At 35.4% G+C, this 27,957-nt stretch overlaps 1 protein-coding gene across 2 annotated transcripts in view; it reads left to right on the top strand.

The window, feature by feature from the left end:
• Window positions 1-4,869: 4,869 nt before the first annotated feature.
• Window positions 4,870-27,957, top strand: part of LOC121424491 (rapamycin-insensitive companion of mTOR-like) — an 87,320-nt gene continuing 64,232 nt past the window's right edge. For both annotated transcript variants that reach the window (XM_041620199.1, XM_041620198.1), the window contains exons 1-3: window positions 4,870-4,974; window positions 5,070-5,117; window positions 17,967-18,064. In XM_041620199.1, coding sequence (XP_041476133.1) covers window positions 4,929-4,974; window positions 5,070-5,117; window positions 17,967-18,064 — 192 coding nt within the window. In that variant the 5' untranslated portion in view covers window positions 4,870-4,928. The remainder of the gene's footprint in view (window positions 4,975-5,069; window positions 5,118-17,966; window positions 18,065-27,957) is intronic.

The following is a 27,957-nucleotide window of genomic DNA, read 5'->3' as shown; positions in this document are numbered from 1 at the left end:
GATGATAAAGCTGAGGGTGACGGTGATATGATGATGATGTTGATGATGTTGACGATGATGATGATGATGATGAAGGCCATGGAGATGATGGTGGTCATGATGGAGATATTGGTAACGACTAAATCGAAGGAGGAATGATTTCACGATAAAAAGGATACAACGACACAAAAATGTTACTTCAAATATTCTGATTTTAACATAGAATTAACGTTTGCCTGAGTGAAGAGACGAAGATTGTTGCCCCACTAGTAATAATTATATCCAAGTTTTTATTCCCCCCCCCCCTCCCTTGCCCATTCCCGTCAACACCACTTAACAAAATCTGGGTCTCGATCGCCACTGGCAAAATACGTGTACATTAAATGAATCGCAAAAATAGGAGAAATCTCTATAATGATCTGGTGATACCTATATAGGTTAGAGCTTTGTCCCCAAACATTTTCAGCCCTCTTCAAATATTTATTTTCTTCATTTGCGTAGTGTAGGACATCCCCATCAACTATATATTGCGTGCATCCAGCATCAAAAACTCTATCTGAGGACTATTTCATAAAAACTGTTAAAGTATTAAACTTGTAATAACAGTTTAAAGCTACTGAAATTAATCGGTATGATTTGCGGGTATCAAACTTGTTATAGAAATTAGGTATAATAATGTTATTGTAACAACTCTTTATAAAACGGCACCCTGGACAGTTTTTTTTTAATGCTTTTTAGCCTTTATTCAGATAATATCACATTTTTCATATATACAAGGGTATGAATAACATATACAAAATAAAGTTAAGTACATGTATACAGCAATATAACAAATGAAATATTATACATTATGATAAACATTATTTGAACAAAGATGATCACAACCAATAGAAGACAGTTATTTTCACTTGTATCGAGAGCAGCGAGTCTGGAAGAGGTATAGCGCCAGCTTGTGACCAAAGAACGTACATGTTCTTTCGATAATACTTCAGTAATAGGCCTAATTTTGTTCCCTCTTTTTCAAAATTGTTTCATATTATACGAATTTAGATTTTCGTCTTATTGTCATTCGTTTCATTAATAATTCTGGGGATCATTAATTACGAATTATGTGCCTAGAAACACTTTGATTATTATTATTGAAGAGATCATGACAGGTTTTCAATCATTAAAATTACCCTGCTCCCCTGCACAAAGATAATCAGACTTCATTTCATGTTTTATTTATTTCCACTAAAAAAAATCATACACATACTGCAGCCAGTATGTATTAACAAAGGTATATAACAATTGCACATGTAGCATAACACAATAATGATCAAACTAATGGTACATTAAGAAAAATCCAGTATAGAAAATGAAATTATAATGAAAATGAGAAAATGCACTGTACAAGTTATTAAGGAGGTTGATAAAATACGATATTGCACTGTAAACATTATTAAAGGGGCCACGGAACGGCTTTTAAAGTTTGGAGGGCTGACCATGCAAAAAATCGCAATCAGATCGCATTTTTGTATGTTTTTGTAAACGTGTGCATGGGGGGGGGGGGCTGAATTCCACCAATAGACCTAAAATACAATACATGTTACATTAAATAAATTATGTAGCAAATTACATTAACATTTCAATGCGCTTTACAGTGAATTATTGAAGCATATTATATCACGTAACATAATTGAACTATAAAACATAAAAGTATTAAGACTAGATAGGGAAAATACATACGCATATTAACATTTACTACATTTAAGAAGAAAAAAAATGTGTTAGTCTGCCTTTGAAGGCCTCAACGGAAGAAGCATCACGGATTTGGGTTGGAAGTCTATATTCCAGAGATTGTATAATTCGGTTCCACTTCGTAATTCCGAATAGGGTCTTTATTCCGAAGGTTCGTAATTCCGAAACACGTGAATTGCCTATACCTCGATGTTCGTTAATCCGAAAACGTAAAGGGGTTCATTAATCCGAACATTTGTGGCGTTATTCCGAAGGTTCGATGATCCGAAAACGAAATAAGGTTCAGTGTTCCGAAGGTTCGTTTATCCGAAAAGGAAATAAGGTTCGTTGTTCCGAAGGCCGTCAGTCCGAAAACGAAATAAGGTTCCTTAATCACTTAGTTTTTGGACTAACGAACCTTCGGAATTACGAACCTTATTTCGTTTTCGGATTAACGAACCTTCGGAATAACGAAGCTTCGGAATTACGAATGTATGCGGTATAATCCCCCCCCCCCCCGTTTCCGCGGCCCATGTATCATGTTTCATTTCTTAAATTACAATTAATATTCGAATTCGTTAGTCTTATTTTCAGGAATGTAATTGTATTGTGCAGCAGACCTAAAATCTCCCGTGCCAAAATAATAAAGATGCTCTGTGAGGGGAAAATTACAATTCTTTGATTATTAACACTGTCAGGTGAGGTGGAATTATCATAACCAAAATATTTACAAGGTTGTAGAATATTCTCCACTTTTTATTTCAAGTCTTAAAAATACTCGCCCACAAACCATTGTTTAATAAGGACAATAAGTCGTATTCATCGATATATCTCCTTGATTCGAGGTAAATTTTATCATGGATGATGGATCATGGGGGGGTGACACTTAAAAGGAAGGTCCTTACTGATTCATTCATTCATTCGTTCATTCATTCATTGATTTTATTCATATATACATATACATCATTTTCAACATTACATAATATTCATATTAGTGTAATCAATAGTGGATCATCTTAAGCTCTATGAGCTTGAGAACGATGTTCCAAGAAAAAAACCCCAAAGATATTGGCTTAAAGAATACATTCAATGATGCGAACATCAAATAAGAGTTAAAAGAAGAGCAAGAGAGATAGAGTGAGGGGTGAAAAACAGAGTGGGAAAGAAAGAACTGAATAGAAAGAGAGAAACGTGAAGATAGTTCTAACAATATATAAAATACAAGACATCATGTTTTGATAACGAACCTTAATTACTAATGTTAATCACCAGACATCTGTGGGATTTAACAGAAAATAAGGGCATTTCTTGTCACTGAATGGTCTTAGGTAAATACTTTTAAGGTAGCTGATCTGCCAGTTGTTCCAAGAGAACCCCCCCATGTGAACGATTGTTTATTATGAGTGGCTGAGAGTCGTTAAGATAATTATTTAAGTGGACAATAATTATTATTCATATTGTATACTAATTTAATTACACAAAACAGCTAAAGAATTGAGAAAGAGGAATTTGCCTGAAAGCAAATTTTACGACGTTGCAATACTTAAACGGACATATTTTATTATTACAAGGAGAGAAGATAGATAGGGGGAAATATTGAAAGAGGGAATATATTGAAAGAGAGGTTGGGGTCGGGAGCTGACAGATGGAATGAGAGCGGATCGAGGGCCTGCTTTTTAGCAAAACGACCCGCTTTCTCCAGGCTTTCTCCCATCAAGGGTGAAGCTAAATGTGATATAGCGCCCTCATTTTTTTGCGGCGTATGTTATTCTTTTAATTCCAGGGTTGCTGGTATTTTCAAAATCATCATTGATGCCCTCAATTTCATTAATTGCTTTTCAGGGGGCGCGGAACGGTTTTCAAAGTGGGGGGGGGGGGGGCTGAGCCAAAAGTGGGGGGGGGGGCTGACCATGCTAAAAATCACAATTATATGGTCATTTTTACGTTTTTGTACACGGTTTTGGAAAAAAGTGGGGGGGGGGGGGGGGCTGAAGCCCCACAGCCCCCCCCCCGGTTCCGCGGCCCCTGCTTTTGACGTCATAATTATCATAAGCCTATAATTTTTCATCACAAACCATTTTAATTGTTCATTTATTTGGATGCATTGTGCAGTATACACCACCTGGACTTTCTCTTTAAGTCTGGACTTGGGCCTAAAAAAAAGTTCTTTGCTCCCCCAATCTGCTCGCCCGTGTCTGTTACAAGACCAGGATGCACTGTGAGTGGGCTGACAGAAAAATGTTGATTAAATAAATAGAGAAAAATCAAACAAACATAACGATGAAAATTTCATTAAAAAATCGGATGTAAAATAAAATAAAAAAAGTTATGGCATTTTTAACTTTTGCTTTTCACAAAACAGTGATGATATGCACAACTCTGTGACATGCAAATTGGTCAGTCGATGGTGTCCACCACTCACTATTTCTTTTGTTTTTTATTGTTTGAATTATACAATATTTCATTTTTTTACAATAAGGACCAATTTACTGGACCATATTAAACAATGTTAATTCCACATGTTCAGGGAAGAATTAAGATTGGTTCCCTTGACAATGAGGAGAAAATTTGAATATTTCATACAAGAAAATACAAAAGAAATAGTGAGTGGATGACATCATCAGTTTCCTCATTTGCATGTGCAAAACTGTTTTGTGAAATTAAGCGAAACTTTAGAATGTCATAACTTTCTTATTTGACATCCGATTTTGATGAAATTTTCAGTGTCATGCTTGTTGTATTTTTCTTTTTTTATTCAAATCAGAAAGGTGGACTTGTCCGTCCTTTGATAAAATTTACATTTATGAATACATGATTAAGAGATAAACAAGCGAGTAACTAAATGAGAAAGTATTTGAAAACAAAACGAAGATAAGGAATATACTTTTAATATTTCATAGCATCAGACCATTAGGTCTACGAACCTTCATAACAAAATTGGTTATGTAGGCCTACCTGTGTTTTCTTGTCTGATTATTTTTTTATTTTATATTTTTTTAGTTTTTGAATTGACACTAATGCAGAAGTGGAAACCAAGAGTTCATGAATATTTGTTATTATGTAGGGTGAGTCTGGATAAACCGGATATTAAATCAGCTGATTTTATTGCATCCATACCATGGGCGTTTCCTTTAGTTCATTCACCTTTTATTTGTTTTCCCTCATCCGCAGATTTTTAACCGGTTTTTGTCAATTATGCAAACTGCGCATGCGTTTTTTGTCTGGTCATCATGGCGGCCACCATGTACAGAGGAAGAAGCCTGAGACGATCAAAAGGTAAGCTGAATTTCATTGATTAAAGAGTCTTTGTCGTGCTGAATGTTGGATTAATGAGTTAAGAAGTGTTCTACCTTTGTTCTCTTTCATTCCAGGCCGCCATGATAGTGGAGATACTGATGTACCACTGGATTTAAGCAAAGGTAAGGACGCGAAATCTCATTCACTCATTTTCCTCAGCGAGATACCGGCATGAAGACCGGCGTTGTTCTCGTTGGTTTCTCTATGTTGGGTTTCGTGCACGCTGATTCCGTGGCACTGCAGCGCTCGGCTCCGAGCTCCAGCGCAGCAGCTGGATTGCAAAACCATGAACATGGCATTATTAGGGGTAGACAGCTGGCAGCCGTCTGTTTCGAGGAGTTTTTTAACATTATATATTTTTTTATTTCTCCTCGTACACAGACGGCTCACTATCGTGCGGCCACCATTAGGGGACTTGCAATGCAAAATCCCCCCGTCGGGGCTCTTCAATTTTTGTCTTTAATGAATGAAAATTTTGAAAGTTAACACAACCAAAATGCAAATTAATATTCCCTCTTGGCATTAATTGCCAAAAAACAGAGAAAAATCAAGTTAAAAGGAACAAAAATAGTGACTTACCTCGGCTGTCGCGCAAATTCACTTCCCCGTTTTATCCGATCTTAAGTACATAAACATATGGCCATTGAGTCCCCTGTACAGATCGCGCTAGAACTTCGGTCTCTGTATTTGGTGAGTGAAGCCAACGCAGTTCAGCTGAACAACCAACATAACAGAGACCGAAGCTTTTGGTCTATATTAGGGGGACCCGGGGGGGGGGGGAGTACTTGACCCCAAAAGTAGTAGGTATGTACTATGTGCCTCTGCCGCTGGCGAGACAAAAAACGAGGGCCTTGGAAGTTGGAGCGGGTTTCTTGTAAAAAGGAAAGTCCTCGGACAGCTTCGGAACTCGTAGTCGTATGATGGTGGGCCCCAAGTCTGCGCACCTAACAATTTGAGTTAAGATTAACATGAATTTCTTCTTATTTCACAAAATCTTTCAGTTGATAATGTTCCTTACATCTTAATGAGTTAGTGTGCCAAATATCTCATAAAAATTTGAAAGAAATATATGATTTTCTTGGAAAAAATCTCGGGCAGTCATTTTCAGATTGAAAAAAAAAATGGTAGGGCCTACCCCATGTCTGCGCACTCATTCACTTTGCACATGATTCAGGGATTTGATGACAAAAGGCTGCATTTTGAGACCGTCACATGAAATGCCCTGAATTCATTATTTTTCCACCATTTTGAGTCGGATTTTTTATGAATACCTGTCTATGCATCAAATGTGTAAAGTTCGTGCTCGTTGCGTATATTCTTTTACTAGAATCGCGCAGATACGCGGGTGCGCAGACTTGGGAGACCGCGCAGACATGGGGGAACTGACCATACAAATGTTTGTGAAAACCAAGGCACTCATTCCATAAACAACAAGGTTATGATTGATATAACCTTGTTCTCCCATCAGACTCCATGTGTGGCAAAATAAGGGTGGCAATGTTTGGCTTATTTTCTCCTTTTCTATGGGACAAATGCTTGATTTTCTTACACTATCAGTTTCCATTACAGCTATTCATCATAACTTGGCTCTTATGTAAATTTGACTTTAATCTATTTTTTCTCAATTAAAAATAGAGATTGAAAAATGAAAATTTTCTTGCCATATTACTTTACACCCCCTGCACCAATAGAGGGCATTCACAAAAATATGCCCAAAATTCAAGTTTTTGAGTGCTCTGATGAATACAAAAGTTATTCCCAAGTTACTAATGAAAAATAAATTGCAACTGTATGGAAATTAGCGATTTTGGTCACAAAACTCAAAAGTGATATTTTAATGATTTTTTTAAAAGTGTGTGGTATGTACAGCATTGGCATACCATAGACATAGTCTATGTACCTGTAGATTCCCCACAGGCAGGATGGTTGCAGTGAACAAGTGGTGAAAACGGGGGTCCTTGGATTTTTGGAACGGGTCGCCTGCATGTTACCTCTGGCGAAGTTCATGCAGGCTCCACTCCACTTCACTACCACTACACTACGCTACCTACCCGAACTTCGGGATGGTGAACTCGATCAGATATTCCGAGTGACAAAGATGGAATCAAAAAGTGGTTTATTGTAAAAAGTAAAGAAAAAAAATATGAGAAAGGAAAATGAGAAATAGCTGAATTTCTTACTCTTCACCCAGGTTATTTCATTCCGTGTCCATCCTCCGGTTATCCTAAAAATTTGTGATTTTGGGCCAGTATCAAATTTCTCACATGTATTATTCATGGCCAATTTCAAAACATACATGTGATCGGTCGCAGGCCAAACAGCATAAATATTTATATTATATTAGATGGCTCAGAAAATACCAGAAATATTCTAAGAGTTTGGGAAAATATTCCAAGAATCAGTGGAATATTTTCCCAAACTCTTAGAATATTTCTGGTATTTTCTGAACCATCCTATTATAGAGGTGGGGGCATTTGATAAATGGTCCACATGCGGTAATATTTTCAGCTAACAGTTTTGTAAAATAACACATCAAGTTTGCTGATAGAGTGCAGATGCTTGGAAAAAATCACCTGATACCTGTGTTACAAAGCTGATTACTCACCTGGGTCCCGTAACACAAAGGTTAGCGATTGCCCGGGGGGGGCACTCGGTATATAATGCATAGTGGGTATGTGCCACAGAGGGGACCCCCATATTTACACTCAAAATTCTGTTCCAAGGCATAGCATTTTTGTCTTATTGAGAAAAAGAACAAAGAAAGCCGCTCCAAAGCATAGCATTTTCTTCTTATTGAGAAAAAAAGAAGAAAGAAATCCGCTCCAAGGCTTCGCATATTTTTTGTTACGTCGTTCCGGTTGCATTGATCTGCTACAATGAGCTGCAATTTTGGTGTAAAGCGGCTGCAGAGCACTGTCCGACCATCGCCTCTGCACGAGCGCACCCAGTGGCTAGCTGCATCATACACGCATGCCTGTTCCATAGGGGGTCATGAGCTCGCCCCCCAAAATGGGTGGTGCTGTTACACACTTTGGCTTCGTGCTATAGTAATTCTTAATTATTTTCAAAACCATAGAGGCTATTCCAACAAATTTAGTATCATTTTAAAGCTGAATTAATAAGGCAATTTAGCCTGGAAAGTTTCATTGCTGTAGACTTTATAGAACTTGAGTTATAGCTCTCAAAAGTCAGGACACCAGAGGTGATGAGGGGTGGTGCCGGAAGCGGCGCCGCCTGTACAAAGTCAATGGGAAAATGCAATTTTTGGTGCAATTTTTGGGAAAACATCAATATTTTTGTCAAAACTTGGCCTAAACCTACAAACTTGGTATCAAATTAAAGCTAACATACTCTACTGTCTAATGACTGAAAAGTAGGTTTGGCCATGTCATAGACCTGTGTGATAAGGTTGAAACATAAAAATCTGATAAATATGCAATGTCTTAATTTTGACATTTCTTCCAGATTGACACATATTTTAATGTCAGTTACTGTTAGCACTAAACTTGCATCAATTACAAAAATAATATACTTCCTACAATTCTGAGGGGGTGAAAATACTGCTCAGTATTAAGGCAAATCATCCAAATTATTAATTGACAAAGGTCAATGACCTTCAAACATCCAGAAAATGTGTTACGAATTTTAGAAGGTTTAGCATTATTTTCTTAAAAGCACCAAGTTTGTACATCTTCACTGATGTCTTATTACACATTCATGTATACATATTTCACTAAATACACACACTGACATTAAACAATAAGTGTCTGTGTGAAATGGTCAAATGGACATAACCTACCTCAAATGCTATCATACCAAAGGACTGCATACTATATTTTGGCTTTGAACTCATCAAAACCCGCCATGACTTTAAACTATCAAACACAGACTATGTGGATATAATGTGTGCAATTGCACTTTAGAAACTTCTTTCATGAAGCTGCAGTAGTCATATATTTATGTATGTTTGTACATACAGCATCTGCAAACTTGTTTCAGTCTTTACTCCTGAACCTATAGACATTGTCTCTTGCATGTCATCATCACTTGGCAGATCATTGTAATAAGAGCCTCGGTAAGCAAATTGTGTAACTTACATTTCAATTGTTACTTTTCCTTTGAATTGTTTATGTACCTACATGTACCATCAATTCCTTTTAAAATGTTAATAATGTACAAGGCAAAGAAAACCCAACAAATGTTGGTAGCATTACAACACCTGATATATAGTATACGATTCCTGAAACGCATGATTTTTTTGGGCTAAAGTCAGGGTCAATTTTCAGATCATTAATTGAACATGAACCCTACACAATTATATATTGTTAGAAAGGTCTGAATGTGTTCTGTCATAATATAGCATTATTTTTGTCATAGGGGGACTACACAAAATTTTATGACAAAAACCATGAGATTAAAAAAATATCAGAATTTCCCTATTCAAGTCCATGTAAAACTGTTGCCTTACACCTAATGCTATTTTTGAGTGCAGATTTGGATTCCTTGTGCAATTTCCTTTCAGAAAATGTATTATTTTGCTATCATAGGGTGTATACTTTGTCAGATAAATGTTTTTGTCTCACCTGCGAAGCAAAGTGAGACTATAGGCGCCGCTTTTCCGACGGCGGCGGCGTCAACATCAAATCTTAACCTGAGGTTAAGTTTTTGAAATGACGTCATAACTTAGAAAGTATATGGACCTAGTTAATAAAACTTGGCCATAAGGTTAATCAAGTATTACTGAACATCCTATTATAGTTTCATGTCACATGACCAAGGTCAAAGGTCATTTAGGGTCAATGAACTTAGACCATGTTGGAGGAATCAACATCGAAATCTTAACCTGAGGTTAAGTTTTTGAAATGTCATCATAACTTAGAAAATATATGGACCTAGTTCATGAAACTTGGACATAAGGTTAATAAAGTATCACTGAACATCCTGCATGAGTTTCACGTCACATGACCAAGGTCAAAGGTCATTTAGGGTCAATGAACTTTGGCCGAATTGGGGATATCTGTTGAATTCCCATCATAACTTTGAAAGTTTATGGATCTGATTCATGAAACTTGGACATAATAGTATTCAAGCATCGCTGAACATTTTGTGCAAGTTTCAGGTCTCGTGATTAAGGTCAAAGGTCATTTAGGGTCAATGAACTTTGGCCAAATCGGGGGTATCTGTTGAATTACCATCATAACTTTGAAAGTTTATTGGTCTAGTTCATTAAACTTGGACATTAGAGTAATCAAGTATCACTGAACATTCTGTGCGCGTTTCAGGTCACATGACCAAGGTCAAAGGTCAATGAACTTTGGCCGAATTGGGTGTATCTGTTGAATTACCATCATAACTTTGAAAGTTTATGGATCTCATTCATGAAACTTGTACATAAGAGTAATCAAGTATCACTGAACATCCTGTGCGAGTTTCAGGTCACATGATCAAGGTCAAAGGTCATGTAAGGTCAATGAACTTTGGCCATGTTGGGGTTTTTTGTTGAATAACCATCATATCTCTGTAAGTTTATTGGTCTAGTTCATAAAAAGTGGACATAAGAGTAACCATGTATCACTGAACATCTTGTGCGAGTTAGAGTAGTATTCAAAGTCAGCACTGCTGCTATATTGAACCGCGTGATGCAGGTGAGACGGCCAGAGGCATTCCACTTGTTAAAGTTGAAAGTGTGTAGTGAAAGCAAAAATCACCATGTAACGCAAAAGGGGGCGACCTCATGGCGCATGACCAGGGATGCATACGCACTCACACCCTGGCGATCCGTTCCAAGGACCCCCGTTTTCACAAACATTTTGTCGTTCCAAAGCTCGTTCCTAGGACCCTCCTTTTTACGATAAGCCCGCTCCAAGGCCCCTGTTTTTTGTCTCGCCCGCTGCACACCCCCACCATTTTTTGGTCGAGTGCCCCCCCCCCCCCCCCCCCCCGGTTGGGATGCGCACAAACACAACCAAGGAACATCCTTAAAAGTTAAAACCATCAAAGTAATGTTGTCAGGACACACAACCTGCACTTGTTACATCCCTTTACATTAATGAACGAGAGTAAACAAACTAATTATTTCATGTGCTCCATAGGCGAGTGGTTATTCTGTTTATCGTGTTAATCATGGATTCTGTCCCTGAGCAAGATAAGATTGCTTTCATCGTTCTTTTTGTAATAAAATAAGAAGAATTCAACCCACAAAAAGTTCTTTTTTTTAATCAATCACATTTTACTTAATTCTATTCAAGGATACTATAAAGTATAAACCTCACGTAAATAAAGAAAAGATCATGTCACACAAATGTGCTGTACCCTTGGAGTTATCTATTGTGCAATTTGCATTACTGTATCACAGCATTGTAGTGTCCCTATTAAAATGCCTAAAAAATTTGAACATGACAATGGTAATGGCCTTTTGTTTGGTACTTGAGATTATTAGAAGAATTAATTTTTTATCCATTTTATGACATTTTATTTTTGGGGGGAGGGGGTCAAATGTAATTGAAAGTAAAACATGAATTTAAAAAATCTGTTCCATGAAAGAGTATATTTCTTTTTGGTATGGAACCACTCTGTTTCTATGGAATGGGATTTAAATTGCAGAATGTATTGTGTTGTCAAGGCCCTGGGAGAGATGATGGCTGCTATTTTAAATGTTAACAAAGGATCAGACAGAGCTGCCAAGTAGTACGAATTTTCAATATTTAGTACTGAAAAATAAGAATACTGATGGTTTCATGCAAAATACTGATTTCTAAAGTTTCCGTTTTATATGTTGTCTTATGGTATTCTATTGAAAATACTGATGTCATCATCAAAATACAGATTTTCAGCTTTAAAAATACTGAAATGTTCTTTTTCAGGTTGGCAGCTCTGGATTTAACCAATATTTGACACTTGACAGTCATGAAATTACTACTCATTTGTAAGATTTGATTGTTATGAAGAACTTAGAAGTTCATAAAACCTTTCACCAAACTTTGTTTTGAATATTTTTCATGGATTTATATAATTTTGTATAAAGCCAGCTTAAGCTGAATCTGTCAAGTTGAATCCAGTTTGACTTTGAGTCTTTATTAAAAGAAAAGAAAAATGTTATGCACATACATAGAAATTTGTCAGAAACTTAGGTAGAATTAAAAGAAATCGATATGAATGGTAGTTGAACAGTGTACATGTACATGCATTTTCATCCATGGTGTAAAAGTCATGGGTGAATTTGTTTGTCTCCTAGGGGTTTAGAATCACCCACCAAGTTGGATATATTAAAAATTCAGTTCACACAAATTAGAAAATACAGTATTGTGAAACTTTTGGAAAAGTTTAGGGAAAATGTTAATGCTTGAACCTGAACTTGATTTCAGAATGTATTCATTGTGTAAATGTCAAATTGGTGGATGATGAATTTGTTATTTATCAGTGAAGAATCCCAGAAGACAACCCACTCATATACTGAAATGTCAAACTGTACATTATATAAAATGTAGGGTTCTTTTTTTCATGAAGGAACTACATGGAGGGCCTACATCTATTTGAATGATAATCATTATCAGTAGTAAGATATGTATAGTACGGGTATTGTATTTCAGAAAACGTTCACATTATTTGAAAAATCTGTAAAAGGATACATTGTATATTTTAGTCACTCAAACTGAGCAAATATAGTTGTTAATGGAAGTGTGTGATTATATATAACTGCCTGTTCGATTGATCCCTAAGGGGTGGAAATGGGGCATTTTAATTTCAAAACAGCAAAGTGATTGTATAACTAGGATACTGTAATGAAATGTGTATCAATCCCTGACAAAACTATATCATGAACTGAAGACTTACAGAAATGCAATTTCTTGGTTAGGCCTAATAGCAGAATTGTTTGAAGGTTGAAGCAAAGACCCTATCTGATTTCATCCTATTTTTTATATTAAATGCTTCAAGCGAATTTCAAGTATGCAACAAAACATTGAATTATCTGTAATTCCTATACTCGGTAACTTTTTTTTATCCCCATATGCCTCAGAATAAGTGTATTAGGTATATTGCACATGATGCGTCCTGTGTTATTATTAAAAGGGACAAGACAATATTCCACTTTTGTTATGATAATTTAATTTTACAGTTGTTATTATTATTAAAGTTATGGGATCCTGGCTTGCCCACATAAGATGTACATGCACTGTCTCAACTCCAAGGGGGGGGGGGGGTGGCGTTTCAGCAAGAGTTTTCAAACTCAATCTCCAGGCATACATACATGCTTCTTGATATGTGTGTACAGAAGGCTTCAAAAGCTACATGGTCGTGGCCTTGTTGTTTGAGAGTATGAGGTCAAGCAGGACAGCCCTGTTCTCTTAAAAATAAATGAATAATAATTCCATTCATCATGTTAGAGCATGGGTCGGTGATTATTCTTGTATGGCTATGGAAATTGGGAATATAAACAGGAAATACTTTATAAAGTACTTACAGATCTATACAGGCAGTGAATGAGCAATGATGCATACTGCACACACATACATGTAATGTCAATGGATTCCTAAAATATCAATTAAGCCCCCCCCCCCACCCCGGGGGGCCACTTACATTGGTGAGTGGATACCATGCGCAACCCAAAAAACACGTAAAAAGGATGTCTTTTTCACGATAGGGCACGTTACGTACGTAACGTGATATGGGTGTCAAAACACAAATACTGTATAATGAAAAAAGGGTATCTATTCCGCTAGGAAAATTACGTGTTTAGGGTCGAATTTGCGGGGATGATAAAACACAATTAAAATGTTTTATAAAGGATGTCCTTTTTGCCCCAACACTTCGTGTTTAGAGTCCGATTTGCGCGAGGTGTAGAAGGTGGGGTCGTACTAAACCAAATAAGGTAAAGCCGACGACCGAAGGACCCGTAACAATAAAACATTCCTGTACTTGTTTAGGGGTTCATTTCAGGGAATATTTACCAAGAGTATCGTTTTGTCTCCAATACTTGTTAAGGGTAGGGTTTCACACGCCAATACTTGTTAAGGGGTGCATTTTCAGAATATGGAAATTACGTGTTTAGGGTGCTTTTCAAGACCCCATGGTCGCGCATGGTATCCACTTGTGAATGGAAGTGGCCCCCCCCCCACACACACACACACACATATGAGCAGAAGAAAGTGAATAAGAAAGAATATGAAAATCTGATTGGAAGTAATTTTTTACAAGTTTCACATGATATCAGAAAGATATTAATCAAAGAATTAATCATGGATTTTTTTTTCATTTAATTCTTTTAAGCTGTCAAACATATCCTGATCATTACAACATTTTCAAAATTAGGTGTTTTTTCTGGGGTATCATAGACACGTTGTTTTATTGCGCTCTGTCTGAGTGTCAGCCCACGAAATCAGCTTATAAAACTTGCCCTTTATTTACCAACCAGGTGATTCTTCGGTCATGTGACATCTATTTATGGTGTCTCTAAAAATTATGGAGGAAACATGCTCCTGGTTTCCAACAGCTTCTGTCATTTTATGGCATAATGGAGTCCTCTTTCCTAAGAAATTCACTGGAATATTGCTTCCTGAATAAAGGAGATATTGAACATTTTAGAAAGTGCCATAACACTTGCTCCTACCTCTCACCCAGAAATTCTTTGAAGTCATGGACAAATTATCAGGACATGAACTTTAATGGGCAACTGGAGGGAAATGTTACTTCTTTTTTGTACTAGTATAACTATGATAGAACTGTTCATGTATTTTGTAGTTGGATTGTCTTTTGTCAAGTACATGGACATTGGACACTTACTGTCTATTGAGTCTCATTGTTTTTAACTTTTAATATTGGAATCAAATAAATTTGTTAACTAGTTATTCTTTATTGTTCATTCTTTTGTTTATGAATAAAAACATTTGTGCATGGATTCACTTTAGGTCCTAATTCATCGCTTTATTTGATTTATCATTAGGTAATTCATTTTTTAAAATTTTTTTTTAGATATTGATTTATTTATTCATTTTTTAGTTAAATAATTTCTCTGTCAATCATGAAAATAAACATCTTTCAAATACAAGCACGGAATGCTGAGAAATATGAATTAAGTAAATATATTATTATGCACCTAGTAAGATGACCAGTCTATGTTTTACTAAAAGAGGTTTATGTACAATTGGTTAAAGGTCAAGTCCACCCCAGAAAAATGCTGACTTGAATAAAAAGAGAAAAATCAAACTAGCATTGTGCTGAAAATTTCAACAAAATCTGATTTAAAATAAGAAAGTTATGACATTTTAAAATTTCGCTTATTTTTTACAAAACAATGATATGCACAACTAGGTGAGTCAGTCAATGATGTCCATCACTCACTATTTCTTTTGTTTTTATTATTTGAATTATACAATATTTCATTTTTTTATAGATTTGACAATAAGGACCAACTTGACTGAACCATATTATTTGTATTGAACAATGCTAATTCCACATGTTCAGGGAGGAATTAACCGTTACCTCACTTGACAATGAGGAGAAAATGAGAATATTTCATATAATAAAATACAAAAGGAATACTGAGTGGATGATGTCATAGTATGCTCATTTGAATACCAGTCAGGATGTGCATATGACTATTTTGTGTTCAAGTGAAACTTTAAAATGTCATAACTTTCTTATTTTACATCCGATTTTGATGAAATTTTCAGCGTTATGCTTGTTGGATTTTTCTCTTTTTATTCAAATCTACTTTTTGTTGGGGTGGACTTTTCCTTCAAGGATGTACACTGTACATATATGTGTGTGTGTAGTCAGGTAAAGAATGAGTTTGGATACAAGAAATCCCCCATGCTCTCATCCTGAACTACAAATTTCCCTAAGAAGAAGATCTGTGCTGATATCCATGAAACAAATCAACAATGATGTGTTTAGACTCCCTGCATGCTTGTTTACGTTGGCAGGAGAGAGGAGAAGCACTCCAAGGTATTATTTCAAGGAGGATTATCTATTCTACGTCAGACTTATTTCAGCTCTCTCGCTGCTTGCAGGGTCAAGTTTATGTGTGGGATGTACAGGGTGCACGATGATGAGCTGATGACCTCATTATGACTTCCTTATTTACGTTATGTAGAATTTTCTGTTGAAATTTTTACACACTCGTCTTGACTTGAGTCGGTTGCCTTTTATGGATTTTAGAACTTTGCCTTGTTTGTTTTATAATTTATATACAGTAAGCATGTATTCGGTTCGTATAATTTTATTTACATATTTAAAATTTGTTTCCTTACTAATTTCCAGTTACAAAAAAGAAATGCAAGATTTTTTTTTTTGGGGGGGCGGGCTCTTCCAATGTAAATACAGTAGAGAGACCCGCCATACAGGGAACATGTAAAAATGTATAGTGGGAATAAAGTTACTTTTATTTCATTTTAGTAAAATAACCTTTTTCTTTCTTCAGTGACATGAAAAGGTAATATACATGTAGGCCCTATACTATATGTCCCTATTTTAACTACATATCCCAACATATTTTGAATTTAATACAGAGAAATGACTGTATTGAAAAAAAAAGTGAAAGGAAGTATCCTAGAAAAGGAAATTCTAAAAATAGGGTGGATTGAAAGAAAGACATGGATTGTGATTAGAAAATACTAATTTGGGAGATACAAAATACTGTTAAATATGTTCTTCCAAATGTTGAAGCTAGATGAACTGATATTGCTGCCTGCTGGCATTTGAATATTTTCTGGATTGCTTTAATTATATTCTACATGTACGTTGCTCTCTGTATATTGCTCAGTAAAAATTTTGAAAATTGCTATTCTACATGTACAGAGTAGACATTTTCCCAGAAAGCTTGTCAATAAAATGATTTATTTTCAGGCAATAACTTTTTTATATCCATAAAAGAACCCCATTATTGTTTGATTTGCTATTGTGTCTTTTCAAGTTAAAATGATGCGAATTCAGAGACAGCAAAGGGAACCATGGCATGCTCAAAATTGCATATTTTCTGTTTCTTATATGAAGAACCCCTCCACTATCCCTCACTTTTTAAAAAGTTAAAACCTTTTTCCTCTCTATTAAAACTCCATCATAAGTAGTGTTCACATATTTTCTATATATCATCTCTAAATCATCACTCATCCAAACAAAAGAATAGTGGCATTCATGTTCTAACTTAGTTTCTGTTTTCTTTCATTTCATTTTTTGCTTGTAGGTACACTGAACATAAAAATTGACAGAACCAATGATTTGTAATCATCCAAAACCCATAGAAATACATATATCTTTTCTACAATAATAGACCCCTCACCCTGTATCCCAGGCCATAGATTTAGATATTCGTAGGTGATTGTAGGTTATGACCAATTTTCTGTGGCGGCATTTTTATATTACATTACAAATAAAGAAAGAATAAAGGACATGATAAAGCTATATGACCAATGAGAAGAGCATATAGGCAAACTAAAAGGGTATCCATACCCAAGGCCTTCAATGCCCTTTTGATTCGGTCAAGCCCTTTGTCCCAATAAAAGACTTTTTTACATTGACAAATGCATAATTTCTTTAATAAACAAGTTTACTTTCTGCTAAGTATATTGAATGATTTCAGTTGCTTTAAACTATTTTGCAAGATTTATGAAAAGAGTCATTTGTGTCCCACTACATTGCTCTCACATCCAGCCATTTCACAACCGGGAGGTCGAGGGTTCAAAATCTGGCTGCGTCAGACCAAAAGACGTTAAAAGATGGGAGTTGCTGCTACCCTGTTTGGCGTTCAACGATTTAAGGGGTAGAGCCTCATCGATCTGGCGTTGCACAGCGTCTGCCGGGACCACGATCAATGGGCAAAGCAGATTTTCAGAGTATTTCATTTCTTGTCTATTTCGAACAATAAATTATGGATTTTCAAATCGATGATTTCAAATAGAAGAGACTGGACTGCATTTTTCTCTTGGAATGTTGACATGTTAAATGATTTAATATATTTTCTTCTTTTTTTCCAGCTCCAAGGGATAATGTACAGGAGATTCTTACAAGCCTGACCAGAAACAGTGGCCTCACTAAAGGAAAGAAACTTGGACATCTCAATAATTTTGTCAAGGTACGTTTTAAATAGACATTAGAGACCTTTCGTTTTTTCTGTGACGAGCCATTTGGACGTACGATATTATAAAGGAATTTTGGGAGCGCTGCGCATGCGCAGAGTAATCTATGACAAGCCTTCTCATTCACTGCCCAAATCTTTGACTCGTATTTGAGGGTTTTGTCGTTCGGTGTCATAGTGCTCGAACGAGCTCTAGTTTGTACATGATGACATCATCCAAGCTTAGCAAAAATGAATGAAGCCGAATCAACATACAAGTTTCGTTGATTCAGCAGGGCTGGTGAACTGCAAATTACTGTTTGTTACCAGCTTTTCCATTACATTTAGTGTGTCCTATTTTCAGACACTACAAATCCGATAGGTAATTGGTGTTACATTTCCAAACAACTGTGTTTTTTCGGCTTTTTGCGCAAGAGTGCAAATGTTGCACCCACAGTCGCCCACTGGTTCGTAGCGTGATGCTACGCCTGATTCTCCGGCTGAGCATCAGCGTATGGCCCACTCTCTATCACGCTGGTATATGCTGTGGCCTTGCACGGGTACGTTGACTTAGATCAAAACTGTTTTCATCAATGTACGAACGTGATATTGAACAAGCGGTGTCACCACTTCCGGTGAACTAGGAATACGTTGCAGTCGCAGACAATCGAAAGCTCGTTAATAATGACTTTGGTGATATTCAGAGATTTCTTGATGTATCCCCTCTACTGTCAGAGTCTGTACCTGCGCCTGACTGATCTGATTGAACAGTCAGTTGAAAAAAAGATAAGATTGGGAGAGACTGTCCTTTCCCCTTGGGCAACAATCTGAATCAGATTTTTTTATACCAAGGGTAATACTGTAACAATGGAGAAGGACTATGTTTTTTTTTTTTTAATCTAATTTTCCATTTCTCATTGATTGTCAATGTCAGTCACTCTTCTTTGTTTTGTTTTCCAATCTCTGTCTCCATCTCTCCCATATCTTTTATTTATTCATTTGTTTCATGGTATGGTTTTCTAATTTTGCTCTCAATGCAGTTTTCCTTTTTCTTACCTTCCTTCCATCTTCTCTGATATCATAATCTCTCCTACACATATCTCCTTTCTTTATCCATCCATCTCAGGGCGCGACAAACCCGCTTGCCCGGGGCAAGTGAAAATGACGTGCGGGCAAGCACTTCTCAAAGTCAATTGCCCGATCGGGCAAGTGGTTGTTGCGTCTTTTTTTCTGTACCGTACCTCGCTTTTCCATAAATCATCAAAAATCCACACTCAAAATCATGAATAAGCCTTAAAAAATAGCGAGTAGCGCAGTTTCAAATTCCGAAATTGCGTTATTTTTTCTGTACCACGTATTTCCATACATGGTACCAGGTATGAAAAAAATCAACGCAATGGCCGGGAAACAGTTGAATGTAGTATAGGGGTCCATTATGACTACCACCATGTGCAATTTCTAATGCACATTTTCCCCCTTCCGATATCACAATTCTGTGATAAAATAATCAGAATTACACAGGAAATAAATCACAGTCTAGTAACCGCGCATTGGTGAGTTGTCATTCGGCTTTGCTTTTCAAAACGGCCTATTAACATCCAAAATAACTTGCCGTATTTGTTAATTTTAACTTGAAATTCATTTGTTTCCCTTTTTGAGGGGATGAGGTAAATATCAGACAATAAATCATCAAACAAAGCTCCATCTATTTTACAAGGCCGGCGGGAGGCTCACACACGTGCGCATACTAGCTAGCCAGTCTGAGCTCTGTCTCTCTGCCAGAGCTCTGGGGGACAATTCGCTCAGTAAAGGCCTCAATGATGGTGATTTTCTGTTTCAGACAGAGTTTACATTTCGGGTATATTATTCAAAACTTCCAATAAACTTTGATGATTTATTCATTGTCATGTATATTTAAGTTATTAATGAATACATTCTCACCAAATTTAGACTCCCCCATAGAGAAATGCAATTTTCGTAGAAGTCTGCGTTTTCAAAGAACTTCAGGAAAAGTTAGGGTATGTGGGCCTTTATGGCTTTATTACATGGCCGAGTACAGGTTATTGTACTGGAATAGGCGAAGTAGAAATTAGATATTGAATTCATTTATATCAAAGTTCAACTCACATTCACACCCACACAAACACCCACACACACACACACACACACACCCAAGATTCTAAGCATAGTGAAAAAATTACTTAAAAATTATACAATATTAAACAATGTTAGTAATAATTCATTAATAAGTGAACAGGTATTCCTCAAAATAGAAAAAAAAGTAGCATGTGAAAACATGTAGATAAAATTATTGACCGAGTGGAACATCATAAAATGATGAAGAAAAGACTTGATGGTTTCCAACTAATTTTTTTTTTTTAATCAAGGAAATATGGAAAATAAATGACCATTTCATGGATTTAAAGATGCAAAATGTGAAATTTTAGCCACTCCACTTTTGATGATAAAATAATTTTTTCCGAGTCAATAAAGAGCTGAACATTTTTCACTGGCTTTCTTACTTTTCCAACTACGGTAAATGAAAACAATTCTAAGGAAATATGGTACGCAGGAAGCCATTTCATGGATTTAAAGATGCAAAATATGAAATTTTAGCAACTTTTGTTGAAGGGTTTTTTAAAACCTTAACCATAAAACAGGCCTGCATAAAATATCGATTTTTTTTCTCCAAAATAAACGTAAAGACTTAGGCCTAAGTTGCTGAAAATATCCTTTTCAATGTGTGTTCTTTTATACTGGGCATGATACTCAATTGTTATTTTGTATACCTTAATAAAAATAAGAGTAGTGCCGTCATAATGAAAAAAATTATTTAAAAGTTGGGCAAGCAGTTTTTTCTATCGGGCAAGCAAATTTTTTCATCACTTGCCCAACAGGGCAAGTGACAAAAATTTTTTTTGTAGAGGCCTGCATCTCACCTCCTGATTCTCCTCATTTCACTCTGATGCAGCTACTCCATTCCATTTTCTCATATCTTCATCTCTCCCATATGCACCGCCTCTACTTGCTCATCCATCTCACCCCATGAGCCAAGTATCTCATTAGCTCTTCAGCTCCATTTTCTCATAACTCTCACCATCTCTCTCCTTTCTTTTTTTCTCCTCTTTCCTCTCCTCTTGTCTTGTCTACATCTTCTATTTCATCCTCCTCTCATTTCTACATCTACTCTTCCTCTCCAAGGTCTCTCTCGGTGTAAACATTTCCGATTTCAAAGCCGCATTCGCCCTGGTGGCTTTTTGTCCCATCACCCCTGAGAAGCATCTAAACAAATCTTCCTTAGTAACATGTAAATCATCTCTGCTGTGTTTAATTATTAATTCCAATCTATTCTACACATCTGTCTTTCTCTATCTGTCTGTCTGTCTCTCTGACTCTGCTGGGCATCTACAATTTACCTGTCATTCTCAGCTTCACTTTTTTCCTCTCTCAAACTCTGTTCTTCATAGCCAATTTCTATGCCTGTCTACTTTTTGTGGTCTCTTCATACCATCCCATCCTCTCCCTCTCCCCTCTGTCACTTTCACTTTTCCATTCCCGTTGTTTTCTTCTTTCTCTTTCAGTTTCCCTTTTTCTTCCTTGCCTATTTCTATATATATGTGTACCTGTCTACATCTTTCCATTTTAGCTCCATGATCTTTTCATCTCGGTCTGCAGATAAAGCCAGTTCCCCCCTTCCCCCCTCTCTATTTCACTTTCATTTTCCACCACCCATGTCAATGCCTGTCTACATGTACACCTTGTTGCCTCTGTCTCTCTCCATCTCCTATTCATGTCATTTCTCCTCTCCCTCTCTTTCTTTTTCACTCTCTCTCTTTCTCACCCCCTCTCATCCGGGAGCATGCATCCTTGCAAACCAGACAAATGTCACATCAGCGACACGAACCTTGAGCAAGCGGAGGAACGAAGCAGGAATTGGGCTAAGCCTTTCTATAACGATGACACCCTCGTAGAAATTGATTGGAATCCTTCTGTTTCACTCTGCCATTATCAAACGCTGTTGAATGAGCAAATGTCAAGTGGCCTCAATCAAGATGCCTTTTAATATGGAGTGGGATTTCTTTTTCCCCTTTTACATTCTTTCAATGTCCACAAATTTATACATTACACCCTGTAGTTTTAATACAGTGTCTATATTACTTATTTGATACAAGATCAATGTTGCATTTTTCCTAGACTTGCTTGTACATGCAGTTATTTTGTCTCACATTGAAATATACCGGTAGTTCTATTTAAAATGAGCCTCAGTCTGTACCGTACTGCACATGCACACCTTACAGTACAGTGTACATGATACATGTAAAGTGTATGATTGTCTAAAGACTTTCTATCTAATAGCTTAATATATATAATATCTTATTTCCATCTATCCATCCACCCACCCCTAGCCCAGCCATGTATCCATTGCTAGTACACTTTAAACCTTCTGCTGCTGCTACTGCTGACTGGTACTATTGACCATTAGTGTCATCATAGACCTATCTCCATGGTGTCATTAAATACAGAACAATTGAAACATTTAAAATTTACTTTTTTATAAAAACAGATGACAAAATACAAAATGCCTTGAAAATGCCTTTAAATTTCAAGACTCAAAATCCTCAAGGCCAATGGTTGAATGTTCAAGTCCAATGCTTTGGAAAAAAGGCATTAAAGCCAAGGCCAAGCATCAAGGCACTACAACACTGCTACATGTACATGTACCTGTTTTAAAGTGAAAATCCACACTATTTCATGTTATTTGTATTCAATTCTATATTTTAAAATTTTTTACTCAAATATACATGTTCAAAATTAACAAATCATTAAGTATGGCAGATAGCCCATTTCAGGGGCATTTACAATCTATGTCAATGTTGTAACAACTCCACCTGGACATTAGTCGCAGCTAAATATTATTGTCATTTTACTAGAGGCAAATGAATTAGTATTTGAATGGCTTCTTTCCAAATCTGACTTTGCTGAAAATAATACAATTTAAACAGATAGAAAAAACAACCAACATACTGAAAATTTGATCAAAATCGAACAAAGAATAACAAAGCTATGGCATTTAAAAGATTTTCTTTATTCTGGTGAAACAGTCCTAGGCATGTCTTCATGAATATTCAATGAGCAAACTGATGTCATATCCCCACTTATTCTTTTTTATGTTATAAGAAAGTAGGTTTATTCAATTTTTTTTCCTCCAACAACTAAAAAAATTAAATTGACAACTGATTTAGTGCATCAGATATTCATTGCTGCAACTTATTTCATTATAAGGAACACATGTTATTCACACATATACAAATAAATAAAACCATTATGATTTTCATGTAATGGTATAAGGGCTATTCCACGGTTACTCACGTTACATTTGGAGACACCTTGACTCATACTTGGAGCTGTAACTCTATTATTATTGATAGGAACTAAACATCTCCTTATCACAACAAAGTACACAGTCTGACTATCCTTTGTATAAAAACAAAACTTGGGAAATTCTATTATGCTCCTGGCAAATCTTTGGAATGTGTCGGTTACTCACGTTACATGATTTGGACATGCATAAAATGAAAAGTCGACATAAGTGAAAAGTCTCCTCATACAAGGCTTTTATGAAAGTTGATTATATCCATTTCAAAGAAGTATATTAGGGAGACAAACTTTGTATATAATTAAAAAAAATAAAGAACACATGGTTTTTACTTGGGGTGCAGATAATATGGTTACTCACGTTACGGTTACTCACGTTACATTTTGTCCATGTATGGTTAACAACACACATGTCATTAAAAATTCAATAATGTGTGTAAAATTCATTGCTAGGAACATCAAAAAGAGATTTTATACCGAAAATTGGAACAATTGGAGCTTTATTAGGGAGTAGGGGGGAAAGTATGATTTCGCTTACTAATTATGCATAAATTAGCATAATCGCTTAATACCAATCTGCATGAAATAAATTACTGTATAGTATTGTAGATTATGTCCAAGACAACCTGCACGCAAATTTTCGGCGTGATCTTGCGGCCAATGGCCGAGATCTCAAGGGGGGCTTGGGAGCCCCCCCCCCCCCCCCCCCCCGGGCCATATCAACTCCCAAAATACCCCGGCCTAGATAGGGTTACAGGTAAGGGCATTCAATGTGTTGTTCGAACACTCTTTAAAGTTTGGTTAATCAAAACCAAGTCTTACTAATGCACTCTCGCATTGTGAATACTTTTACTAATATTCAATTTTTTGTGTGATTGTATGACCACTGATATTTTGATGAACAAAGAGTCGCATCAAAGAGATGTACGCTCATTTTGCTTTTAATTAATCAAAAATAACTTCACAACTCACCATGAGACTTAAAACTTGACATCCCACAGAAAATTTTACCGAACTGAATAATTTTTACTGGTTACTCACATTACATGATGGTTACTCACGTTACAAAGTTACTCACGTTACAGTTTTTCTTCATCATTTTTATAAAAAATTTGTACTTTTTAATGATTTTGATAGTCATCACTCTGTCAAAGATGGTTTGAAGGAAGAGAATTTAAAATCCCACCAATTAACTGTGAAGAATTTTTCTCTCAGAAAACAAAGTCAGTTTTTTCGGTTACTCACGTTACATCACCTGAGCAGGTTGCAATATTCATTTTTGAATGAGTACTACAAATTTACTTGAAAAGCGGTTGTGTATTTTAAGTAATTTGACTCTTCTAAACTTCAGAAATATATAAAGTGGTATGTTGTTGCAATAAAAAAATGGTAATAAGGCATATTTCATTTTTCACTATTTTTCTTGTATTTTGGTACACAATGGAAGACACAACTTTTGACCATTTTTTTCCAAAGTATACATATGAAAATAAACTTTTTATTTCTTGTTCCTGAAACTATCATGTATGAAGGACTTGAATTATTAAAAAATTCAAGAAAATATTGAATTTGAATTTTTAAGCTCATGTCCACCAACCTGTGGAATTGCCCATAAGAAAAAGGAGATTGGGGATGTAACATTATCAGCCCACCTAATGAATATTCATGACGACAAGCGTAGAACTGTTTTCACAATGTATTGCTAAACTTTAAATTTTAATATTAAAGTTCTTCACTATTTGTTTATCAGATGATGAAATTTTTAGCATTTTACTGTGTTAATTTTTAAAATATTTTCAGACTGGAGTACCTCATTTTAAACCATTTTTTCCTGAAGAAAGAGCAAGTCTATACCAGTTTGGGTCTTGTTCTGATATCTCTAGAAAAGTGCCATTGGAAGGCATGTATCAAACATGGAAAGACAGGGGCATGTACATGTGCTCGTCTGATGAATATTTTCCTCCATTTATTATGTCTACCAACTCAGTACCAAGCCCCCCCTTAGGCCCTTAATATAGCATCAATCTTTCAAGACAAATAAAATCAATACCTACATGATTAGTAACTAAAATTTTTACTTGTAGAGTGTATATTTTTGTTTTAATTGTAAAAAAAAAGAATTAAAGGGATGGTCCAGTCTGGAGATATATAAATAGAGTAAAATTCACAGAGAAAAATGCTGAAAATTTGATAAAGACATGTCATATCCCCACTTTAAGCTCTTTTGTATTTTGTTATATGAAATTTGGTTTATTCAAAATTTTATACCAGAAAATCAAACAATTGGATTGACAACTGATAAAGTGCATTAGTTATTTATTGCTGTAACTTATTTCATAATGATGGAACACATCATTTACACATACATGAAAAAATGAAACATTTATGATTTCATGTTATAACATAAGAAAAGGGAAAGTGAGATGTGACATCATCAGCCCACGTATTAATAGATCATAACATTTTGTTGAAAAAACTATGTGCATATGGAATAAGAGGAATTACTTTAGACTTATTAAAAGATTATCTATCTAATCGCAAACAATATGTATTATGTAATGGAATTAAATCAGAATTGAAATCTATAAGATGTGGAGTGCCCCAAGGTTCGATACTTGGACCTCTTTTATTCCTTTTATATATTAATGACATGTGCAATGTATCCAGTAAACTGAAATTTATCTTATTCGCAGATGACACCAGTATATTCATGTCCCACAAAGATTTACAGATGTTACAAACAGAAATTAATGAGGAATTACAGAAGGTTACCGATTGGTTATACTTGAACAAATTATCTCTCAATGTTTCTAAAACTAACTTTATGATATTTACAAATAAGAAAATAAACTCTAATGAAATTGATATAAAATTGTGCGGTTCAATAATAAAAGAAGTTTCATCTTTAAAATTTCTTGGTGTCATAATCGATAACAAATTAACGTGGTTAAATCATGTTGATGCCATCTGCAATAAGATATCTAAGAACATAGGCATAATGTACAAATTGCATAATTTTCCACCAAATATTTTAAAAATGCTGTATTATGCTATTATTTCACCATTTTTAAATTATGGCATTCTTGCCTGGGGAAGTTCTGCGAATATTTATTTAGACAGATTACATAAACTTCAAAAACGTGCAGTCAGAATTATAAACAACTCCCCTTTTTACGCCCATTCTTATCCTATTTTTCAATCACTTAAAATTTTAAATATTTATGATATGTACAAGTATGAAATGGGACTTTTTATGTATCTATGTTCTAAAGGACTTTTACCTTCTTATTTATTGAACTGTTTTAAATTAAATTATAATATTCATGAATACCCTACTAGAAATGCTGCAAACTTCCACTTCCCTAAAATAAGAACTTGCCTTTCTCATAAATCTATTTTCTTTCGTGGCCCACTACTTTGGAATTCTTTGCCGGTTAATTTGAAAACGTCTTGTTCTTTTAATATTTTCAAACGTAACTTCAGAAACTTTATATTTGATAATTAAACCTGTTTGTAAATATTTTTATATATATAATCTAAATCTTACCATTTGTGTATCTATGCCTTTGTATTGTCTCCTAATTGTCTTTTGTACTTTTGATATTGTCAATAATTATTATTCTTTTTAAAGTAAGTTGGGTCGGCCTTTTTATAAGGATATTCTTTTCCTTTTTGGCTGCTTCCCTCTCAATGCTTTTTTATGTCTTTGATGTTATGTAAACTTTGTTCCTATGTATTTTACCACATTTTTGTTCATTTTTATGCAGAGAGCAAAATAAACTTGAATTGAATTGAATTGAATTGAATTGAATATTCATGACAATGTGCATATGATTGTTCTCACAAAATATTGCTAAACTTTAAAAATTCATTAACTTTGTTATTTTTATCCGATTTTCGTGAAATTTACAGCATTTTCCTCTGTGAATTTTATTCTATTTATTTAGAAATGAATATTTTCAGCCCGGACCATCCCTTCTTAAGTGTAAGAAGTCACATATTAAGTCATATGATTAGTCAAATGATATCAAACCAGGAAATCACTCTCCACATTTTCTGAATTCCAAGGATCTGTTTTTGCCATTCCTATTGATTCAGTCGGTGAATGAGAGCACTCTATAGAGTACCATGTAGATAAACAAAAAAAAATTTTATTATAGGATTTTTATTTGTTTGGTCACAGAACTTTTTTATATTTGATGTTTGATGTTCAACTTTGACTTTTCTGATATGGGAGTGCTTTAACTCCCACATTTTGCAACATATTCAGTATCAAGAAATGTTGTACAACATTAAATGAGCAGGTTAGGCAACCATGTTATTTGACCACTTACGGGCTTTTTTGAAAATTTTAATGGTAAATTGGTACTTGAAATAATAACTTAATATTTTTCATTAATTTTCCAAGTTAAATATATGTTAAAAATTTTGATTCTTATGATTCCCGACACAATAGTTTTCTCAGTAAAATGACACTTTGATATGCAGACGCAGTAGGTAGGCCCTATCACATTTGTCTCGAAAAACACCTTCAA

Source organism: Lytechinus variegatus, chromosome 11 (genome assembly GCF_018143015.1).
Source record: "Lytechinus variegatus isolate NC3 chromosome 11, Lvar_3.0, whole genome shotgun sequence".
Classification (NCBI taxonomy): Eukaryota; Metazoa; Echinodermata; class Echinoidea; order Temnopleuroida; family Toxopneustidae; genus Lytechinus; species Lytechinus variegatus.
This window is presented reverse-complemented; position numbering and strand designations above follow the sequence as displayed.